This window comes from Empidonax traillii, unplaced genomic scaffold (genome assembly GCF_003031625.1).
Source record: "Empidonax traillii isolate 1590-97213 ecotype Southwest subspecies unplaced genomic scaffold, ASM303162v1 scaffold65:size4453928, whole genome shotgun sequence".
In the NCBI taxonomy this organism is placed as follows: domain Eukaryota; kingdom Metazoa; phylum Chordata; class Aves; order Passeriformes; family Tyrannidae; genus Empidonax; species Empidonax traillii.
Window position 1 is genome coordinate 2,728,363 of NW_020955258.1, and position 9,496 is coordinate 2,737,858.

The 9,496-nt window shown below is 41.7% G+C and overlaps 1 protein-coding gene across 1 annotated transcript; it reads left to right on the forward strand.

Moving 5' to 3' along the window:
* Positions 1 to 17: 17 nt before the first annotated feature.
* Positions 18 to 6,999, forward strand: LOC114055768 (alpha-aspartyl dipeptidase-like). The gene is made up of 8 exons (XM_027880214.1): positions 18 to 173; positions 255 to 343; positions 1,448 to 1,522; positions 2,072 to 2,151; positions 3,493 to 3,666; positions 5,009 to 5,068; positions 5,875 to 5,957; positions 6,501 to 6,999. Exons 1-8 carry the CDS (start codon positions 73 to 75, stop codon positions 6,577 to 6,579), a joined length of 741 nt encoding a protein of 246 aa, XP_027736015.1. The 5' UTR covers positions 18 to 72; the 3' UTR covers positions 6,580 to 6,999.
* The last annotated feature ends 2,497 nt before the right edge of the window (positions 7,000 to 9,496 follow it).

Genomic DNA, 9,496 nt, shown 5'->3' on the forward strand with positions numbered 1-9,496 from the left:
AAGGGGCGGACCGGGCTGGGCTGGGCAGGGAGCACGGCTCGGCTCGGCTCGGCTCGGCTCGGCTCGGGCGGCATGGGGGGCCCGCGGCGCCTGCTGCTGGTGTCTAACTCCACCCTGCACGGAGGGGGGTACCTGGGCCACTGCCAGCAGCACATCCAGAGCTTCCTCGGGCAGTAAGCGCTGTGGGGGCTGCGGGAGCCTTCCAGGACCCCGCCCTGGCCGCGCCGACCGCTCTCTCCCCTCTTTTCTCCCAGGAAGGTGAAGCGGGTGCTGTTCATTCCCTACGCCCTGCACGACCGCGACGCCTACGCCCGGACCGCCAGGGAGAAGTTTGAGAGCCTGGGTAAGGCCGGCCCGGCTGCTGCGGACACGCCAGCGGTGTTCGGGACTCCCGCAGCCGCGGCCGGGTGCGGGGATGGGGCGCTGGGACCCCCGGGCCGCCAGCGCTGCGGGGTCGGTGCTGCTGGGCACGAACGGGCGCGGCTCTGCAGAGGGGCTGGCTCGGCTGCTGCGTTACAATGGGTCAGCAATGCAAGCGAGAGCAGCAGGACCGTCTCCACACTTCTGCCTAGAAGTAGATCCTTTAGAGGCCTCCAGAAGAAATCCTGCTGCAAACACTTCTACCCACTGAAGGGAGGAAGATTTTATTCCTAAATACTAAGTTTAATCACATGAGGGAACATTTCTTCCCATATATGCTCAAGGCATGCAACCATTGGTGTGAAGACCATTATTGTAAAGAACCTCAACCAGCCAGATAGTTCCTCAATAAACAGCAAGATAGCTTTGCTTGGAGCAAAGATCTTTTCAGAGCAGCCTACAGCAACACCCCCACACAATATCTATCACTGTTGAGGATAACTTTCGACCTGTTACTGCAGTAATAATCAGTACTCACTTCCCTAAGCAGCACACTTTGCTCTTTGACTTGCAGAAAGATTGCTGCTCTCAAGTGTCCGTGTTCTTCTGACTCACCTGACACTTCCTGTACTCAGGAACCCCAACAAGGCAAATCTGTGAAAGCCAGACATTTTAACAGAAACAAGACTCAGATATTTGCACAAGTAATGATAGACCAATGATGGCACATCTTATCAGACTTCAGCACAGCCAAGTTCAAGACTGAAAGCTTTTTCCCTATTTTCTAGTTACCTGGTAATGTTGTGTCTCAGCCTGCACCTGCTGAGTGAAACACTCTGCTCTTAGATGCTGAACACATATATATCCACAAAACAAATATTTCCTTTGGTACAGCTGGATGCAGAAGCCCTGCACAAATGTAGGACATACACTCTGTTTTATGTTGTAGAGTTCTCTGAAATTTCCCTGGTTGTCTGGCAAAAAATTTGGCTCAGGGTAGGGGGCAGGGGGTGGGCAGGGAGAGATTGAACATACCACATTCTTCCACCAGACTGAAGTGGCAGAGGCAAATACTTTTTCATTTAAGGTTATGGGCTGGACAGCATTCACGAATCTTGTGATCCAGTGGAAGCTGTAAGAAAATCTGAAGCAATATTTATTGGTAAGTTTTACTTCTCGCTTCCCATTGATGGTTTATGTAGGGCACCTGAATAGTCCTGCTCAGAACTGGCACTATAGACCAACATTTAAAAAGTTGGGCCTAGAAATTATTAGAAACTACAGAAAACAGTACTTTAATTGGGAGACTGAAGACCCTAAATTTAGTGGTAGGCAGGGAAGTACGAGAGATTTATTAATGGATCTTCCCTTAGTTTCAAATTATTAATTTGAACAGTAATTCAATGTAAAAGCATGATCACCACAGCTGTATCATCACTTTATCAAGCCTCAGAAGATCTAGTCCAAATACCATGCTCCCGGGTATTAGAACAGAGCCAAACAGCCAGTGTCAGCCTTACAAGATGGACTCAGGGTATGAGCCCATAGCCTGCCAATAACCGTTCTTGCAAATCTTCTGGTTTTACTGTTGCTCAAAGCAGGATAGTACCATGAACAGAGCACAGAACTCATTGAGCCTGCCAAGTTGGTAAAGGCTTCAATTAAAACTGGTGGTGAAACATGTTAAATAAGCTGGGCTTTCTTTTTGCAGGAGGTGGGAACACATTCCGTCTTCTGAAAGCTCTTTATGACAACTGTCTGATACACGAGATAAGGAAAAGAGTTCTTGAGGTAAAACTATAGGACTCTGGCCAAGTCTGAATGGCAGGATTTCATGCATAAGCTCTTGTTTAGACAAAATCAAGTTGATTCTACATCCTTGTTTCTAATATACTTGAAAAGTTGAGCCATCTCAGGCAATCTGATGAACTCAAAACTGTGGCCATATAAAGCTATCATTAAGTCATTGAAATGACTAAGGTCAGCAATCTGTCTTTCTAGAACAGTTTCCTAGATGTGGGACTGCAAGACCTTGAGATGTACAATGAACCTTAGAAATAAGTCCCTCGACTTGAAATATCAGTGAGGAGCAGTGCAGGATTTAGTCTATGTCCAGAAACTCTGTTTTTCAGTTTGAGATGTCCACTTTGTGTCTTTTTGAAGATACAGATGTGTTCATGTTACAGCTTGTCTGCTAATAAACTAGTGATAAAGTTGGATCCATACATGCCTTTTAGACAGCGTTCTGTTGCTGCTGAAAATTACATAATTACTTTGCATATCTCCTTGGATTTGAGAGGTGGGAGTGCCATTGAGCCCTGCTCGGCAGCCGCATTCCGGCTTGTGAACCTTGTGAGGCACAGTAAAGATACACCATCTCTGGAGGAGAACAGAAGAAAGGTGTTCCACTAGCAATGTGGAACTGTAAATTACTTTAGGCAGATTTACGTAAGGCCAGCTGCCAAGAAGAAAGGTTAGCTAGGCTTGTCTTAATATATAGAAATGTAATGCTTTCTGTGGGCAGAAAATCCAGAAAGTGTTCAAATATCAGTGAAGTCTAGATAATTATTTGGTTATATTAGCACCAATTCTCTCAAGATAGATTATTTTTACAAATCTTTATTACCTGTGAACTTGCACGCTTCAGTGGCATTCTTCCATGTACAGCTTAGTACTCAGTACTAATACCTAAACAGCGCTAAGCTGGTCATGGTACTGGTAAGCTGATGCTGTGATAACATTATATTAACTTCAGATGGACTACTCTCTTCAGAAACTAGTTAAAAGCTAGGTCAGGTAATTCCTGTGACTGCAATGTAGACAAGTCTCACCTCTCTTAATAGTGAAGTCCAGTATATGCACTGACAACCTTCTAAATTCTCTCTTGTGATGGGGTCACAGAGCTGTGAGTACAGGACGTGGAGCAGCTAATTCTCTGACACAGATAAACTAATGTCCGCCTCAGAACCTCAATTCTTATTCTTCTGCTCTTCACCTGTAAAGTTAGCAGTAAGATTAGCTAAATGAACTGAGTCTGATCTGACTGATGAGTCTCTGAGACTGATAGAAAATGCTATAAAATGGAGTTCCTAGTTGTGATACAGCATACTGATCATTGCTTTTTTCTTGCAGGATGGGATTCCTTACATGGGATCCAGTGCAGGAACCAACGTTGCTACCATCAGCATCAACACCACCAATGACATGCCAATTGTTTATCCACCTTCCCTGCAGGCCCTAGGTTTAGTTCCTTTTAATATTAACCCCCATTACCTGGACCCAGATGTTAAAAGCACTCACATGGGTGTAAGTAAAGCATGCCAGAGCTAACACAGTAACCAGGGTGCGGAGATGTAACCATAGCCTGAGTTTGTGAGGCCTTGCAAAGCTACAGAATGTCAAACAGCTGCTCCCTAGAAAAACTGGAAATGCCAGTGAGGCAGTAACACTTTACTTCCTTCTAAAACTTTTCTTTGCGTGGGAAGAGGAGTTGGCAACAGTATTACTGAGGTGGAACAAGTGTTTTTCCAAACAGAAGCTTTGCAATGCCTGAAATACTGTTGCTTGATACCTGGCATGGAATGGGGGAATTAAAAAAGAAAAACCTAAAATGTCAAGATACAATGCACTGTGATTCTAGAGGGTCTGAAGAAACCATCACAACAGGGAGATCTTGAGACAGCATGCAGCCTGTGGTGTAAGAAAATGCTTAGGTACTGGCGTCCTTGCAGGGAGCACACCCTCCAATGTCCAGTGCTGTGCAGCACAGCTGAAAGAAAAACACTTAAGCCATCAAGCACAAAGAGACATGTATGGAGGAGCTGCTTTTTGAATAGCATGTCAGCTACTTCCTCAGGGAACAGTTTTTGTGGTGCATCTTTTATCAACCCCAATACTTTCCTCCTTGTAATCAAAATTTCATGGTTAGAGGAAGCATTAAGACTTAGAGAACAGTGTAGAGATTGTGGACATGGGGGTGCTTTTAGAGTTTAGTTGAAGTTGTAGGTATTCATTTAATCAGCCAGTATTAGATAAGCAGTCTTCTCCTTATAAATAACTTTTGCTATTTTTCTGAGAGGAGGCTGGAAGCTCTGTGCTGTACCAACTCCCTGCTGTGTTCATATGTTTTCTTACCCATAAATCCTTCTGGTTTGATTTCTTTAACTACTGTTGCTCAGTTCAGCAGCAAACCTCAGGAAACATGGTAGAAGGAAAATTCTTCAATGTAAAACCTACTTGAAGACAAGCAAATATTTAATATCACTGGAAATCCATGATTCACTACCCTTTTTCATGAAGGTGGCACCGCAGGTATCTGCTTCCACAACTCTTCCCAGTGCACACAGAGATAGTAATAAAAAAACAACAAACAAAGAAACAAACAAAAAGAATTAATTGAGTGGAAATACGTTTTAAGGTTTTTCTGGTTTGAGATTGTGTGAGTTCTGTTTAATCAACCTGCTGTAAATTGCCACTAGAGATGAAGGATAAAATACATATCGGTTAGAGTCCATCTGCCACTCCATTCTGCTTGAAGAGAAGTTCCCGCTTTGTTTAATGTTATGAAATTGCTTGGTGTCACACTCCTTGGATAAATCCAAGTCCTAACTTACAGCCTGGGAAGCTAAATCTACAATCGTTATTGCAGGAGACAAGAGAGGAAAGAATCCGCCAATACCATGAAGAACCAAACACCCCTCCAGTTCTGGTGAGTAGCAGTTCTTGGTCAGGAAGCTCATGGCTGTAGCATGATATAAACACTTTAAATGCATTCATGCCAGCCTTCAGTGTGGGTTTCCCTGCCTGACAAGCCTTACAGAACAGTGTCATGGAAGGCTAATTATATTCTTGCTAAGAGCTTCAACCTTGGATTTTGCTTGCTTGCAGAAAATGGGTTAGAACAAATAAAATGCATACTGCATGTTATGTTGCTAAACACTGTATTTCAGGCAGCTCTGATCTTCCCAGTCACTATCCACCAGTCATATATTGTACACCAGGTGGTGTGCATGCAGATGGTACAATACCGTCATATTTTTGCAGATGTTCTTAACTGTAATCTCTAATACAGTTTCAGAATTTGTACATTCAGTGGAATATATGGAATATATGTAATTTCATTATGTTTGTCTAGGGAAGTGTGACCTCTGTGTTTCCTGTCCCTGTGCTTGATCTTGGAGTAAAAAGTTTGTGCTCTAACAAACCCAGCTGGCTTGTTGCTTGGCCCAAACTGGATCTAAGAATGGTGGGGTAGTAGAAGTAACTGGGGGAAAAAACACACTTTCCTCTTCTCCTTAACGGGTTCTCCTTTAAAAGTGAAAACTGAAATAAACAAGAAAATCAGCTTCTAAAACAAGATAACTCACCAAATTTTGTCTTGGCATCTTTGTAAGGTAAGCGAGGAAGTCTAGTCTGTAGTGATGGTGAGACGCACTAAGACTGACCTGTTTGTGACAACCACTCTACCCTCTCAAATAGCTCGAAAATCATGTTAAATGTTTCCACCTACATTAGGGCTTGCGGGAAGGTGCGATGCTGCTAGTGGAAGGAGACAAAGCCACACTGCAAGGAGTGACAGGAGCACGTCTGTTTTTGAGGTAAATGCTTCATTTGAATGATCATCCTTCAGACAGAAAGGAAGAGAAGCTTCTGTTAGGCTCCTGGCACATGCTGCCTGTCCCCCACATCAGAAGTTATTTAATCCCTTGGTTCCATTTTAGTTTGGGGAAAACATGAGTAGTTTTATGCTCCAAAGGAGCAGACAGTATGACAGCACTCTAAAGGAAGTCTAACTTACACAATAAGTGCTATGGCATTACATCCACTGATGCTTATGATTCCTAAGTCTAGTTACCCTTCACAGAAAGAGCCCCTATAGTCAGCTCTGTTATTGAAGTCAGGGGAATGCCAGTTTGGTTCCTAATGCATGGAACTCCAGAAGAAGGAAACCCATGTCTTTATTCATATGAACATTAGTAATGTTCAAATCTAATATGTATGTGCCATGATGCGGGCAAGGAAGGGAGTCAAAACTCTGCTTGTTAAGAATAAGGGTGCCTGGTTCTATCCCCAGTAACAGATGGAAGCACAGTAGTCCCAGCTCCTGTTAAAGCTCACAGCATGGTCTGTCTTGTTTACAGGGGTAAGAAACCAACTGAACACGAGCCTGGAACAGATTTCAGTTTCCTCCTGACTGACAGTAATCCCCTGAAGCTGTAAGCCTTCCATTTCCTGCAGCAAAAGTAACTGTATGGAGAACACAATGAGGAAGAAGGAAAGAGATGCTTCCAAGTTCCTGGGTGGGTGGGAAACCTTATTTTCATTTTTAAATAAGTTTAGTGGGCTTTTATCCTCACCCCGATTCATGTCCCGGACATCTCCTTCCCAGCAAAAAGACATTTTTTATTGCAATACTTGAGTAATCAGAGCTATCTGAAGTCTGAAAGGGCCTGTACGTTCATGTATCCAGTTTGATTCCTTCCCCACAGAAAAAAAAGTTAAACAATTAAGACAGGACACCGAGTCAGCTGTTCCTGCTGCGTAGCTTTACCTGCTAAATGAAAGAATTGTTCCTTCAGTGTACTTCCACACTTCATTTCATTTTTGTGCTATTAATAAATGGAGAAGTTATGCATTCAATTACTTTTATTTACTTCAGACTCATGTTAAATATATACAATGCCAATTATGTACAAAAGTGTGCATGTTAAAAATTGTCAGGTTACAAACTTGCAAATCCTAGAAAAGTGCAAAATTTTAAAACATCTTCCACCATGCTGTACAGGAAAAAATCCATCATTAGCCAATATACACACTCTTAAAACAAACTGATCAAAACAAAGTAAGACATACAGGATACGCTTAAAGCACCCAGAGGGAAAAAGATATTGCACAGAAGACTGACAGCAAGTTCATTACAGTGCCTGAAGGCTCAATTTTGAAAGTGGCTGTTTCCAACACTCCTCAGACCTAACATTAACTCTTTAGAAAGGCATTTTTTGGCATTTAAAAATCCATTTGTAATCACATAATTGCACAATCCGTAAGAATTATCAGAAGATATGGTTAACTGTTGCTGTAAGGCCTTTGCTTCCACTCCCTCATTAGCTTTAGTAAAAATTCATCAGGCAAACTGAGTAGCATCACAGTTTCCATCAAAACACTAACCAAAGGGAGGTAAGTCTTACATGTAGCATTTCTCTAATCTTACATTAAGATGCTCGTGCATAGTAAAGGTTTGAATCAGAATACTTATTGCAAGTTTTTCTTGAATTCTTTTTTCCCCTCATGGCTTTCTTTAGGCAACAGCTCACAGCTGTGCATGAGTAAAGCAGTACTGTCAGGTGCAAGACAAATTTATTTTAAAACATTATTTCAAGGCAAAAAATATGGCTCCCTTGAGAGGAAAATACTGACTCGATAGGAAGCTAAATAAACAAGTGGCCTCTTGGTTCAGTTAGATCTATGATGTATATGGCTGGAAGATTTATATTCCAATCTCAAAACATCTTAGCAGCTTTAAACCATAACCTACACTGATAATCTTGCTTCTGAGACAGAAGACATGTTATGAAGTTGTTTCTGTGCTAACGACAGACAAAGTCTGAAAATACCTGCCAAATTTTCCAAGTCTACTGGACAAAACTAGGAATAACCGACAACTGAAGGAATTCTACTGAAAAGAAGTGAAACGTAACTGGGCCATTTAGGTAAACGGTTACTAAAAGAAAGACATACCATTCTTCTTCCACAGATGCACAGCAAAAAGGTGAATTAAAACCAAACAAAGGGCAGTTCCTCCCATGTGGGGTGTTCAAGACTGCAGTAAGGTCAATGGCGCTCAACTGAAACTGTAGAGCATGTTATGGTGCCACTCAGAGGCATTTCTGCATTCAGGCATCTGATGACTAGAATAGTGAAGAAGGGGACAATAGCATTTTATCATTTTTTAATATTTTTTTTTTAATTGCAGTAGCTTTTTAGAAAACCCTTGCTTCAAAAGTATGTGTTAACAAGGGCAACTAGTAATAAGATTGGCTCCTTGGGATAGAGGCAAAGACATATCCCAAACACTTCAGTTGACTCTAACATTGGCATACACTGAGCCCACATGTATGTGATTCCACAAAAACTTACTCTCCCCAAAAGGAGACTACTAACGAGTGTCATTTTTACAACTGAAACCAACATAGCTTTTAAGCCAAAAAGCATAAAAAGATGTAGAAGCACATGCTTGAATTTCCACCCAATTAAATATAACCCTATGTAATGCTTTATTATTACAGTATTAGATCAGGCCTTAGGTTCACATTAGGAGATGCATTTATATGTGTGTACTTCTTTTTTTTTTTAAATTCTTTGAAAGGAAAAAAAGGAAAATAGTCACAGCACTTAGGCTCGGCATTTAACCTAGCCAGCAAGGTGCCTTTAGCAGTGGAAGACAGGAATGCTTTCAGGTGACAATACAGAGCATGTGTCTACACACACTCTCAATGTAGGAGCAGAAGGACGTTGACATTTCTACACCCCTTCTAGCTCTAAAGCTCTCTACCACCCAATAATCTGTATATAGATACACGTTTTCAGCTAAATACATGTACACACTAAAAGCTTTGTGCAACATTTGACTTACATTTGCTAATTGTTTTGTTAATTAAGATTGGGAGAGACTTGCAGAGGAAACAGGGAAGAGGGAGACATGATTTAGGGAAGTGAGGTATACAGCTCCCATTGACTAAGGCAAGAGTTAAAAGACCTACCTAATATTGTACATTAAAGATAAAAATAAATTTACCATTCCTGCAGGACTACCTTAAACAAGACCAATGTTACTAGTCCCATATAGAATTTTTCCAGTGGAGAAACTTAGTTCTTTGCATTCATTTAAAGGACAAAAAGAAATACAACTTTCAAGAGGATCCTTATAAAACAGCCAGTTGACTAGGCTATTTAAAGCCTGTGAAGACTTTGATAAATCTGTTTTGTGATAATATTCATGATCTAAAATATACCAGAGGGGCAAAAAAGCTTCTTTATATCAGTGTTGCAGATTAGCAAAATAATTGTAATGTGGGTATAAGTTGATTTGGGGTTTGGGGGGAGAAGTCGTGGGTGTCTTGTTGCTTTGGGTTATTTT

Coding starts and splice junctions, on each gene's coding strand:
- LOC114055768 (XM_027880214.1), top strand. CDS start 73: ATGGGGGGCCCGCGGCGCCTGCTGCTGGTGTCTAACTCCACCCTGCAC. Junction 344..1,447: donor GGAGAAGTTTGAGAGCCTGG/GTAAGGCCGGCC, acceptor TTTTCATTTAAG/GTTATGGGCTGGACAGCATT. Junction 1,523..2,071: donor ATCTGAAGCAATATTTATTG/GTAAGTTTTACT, acceptor TTCTTTTTGCAG/GAGGTGGGAACACATTCCGT.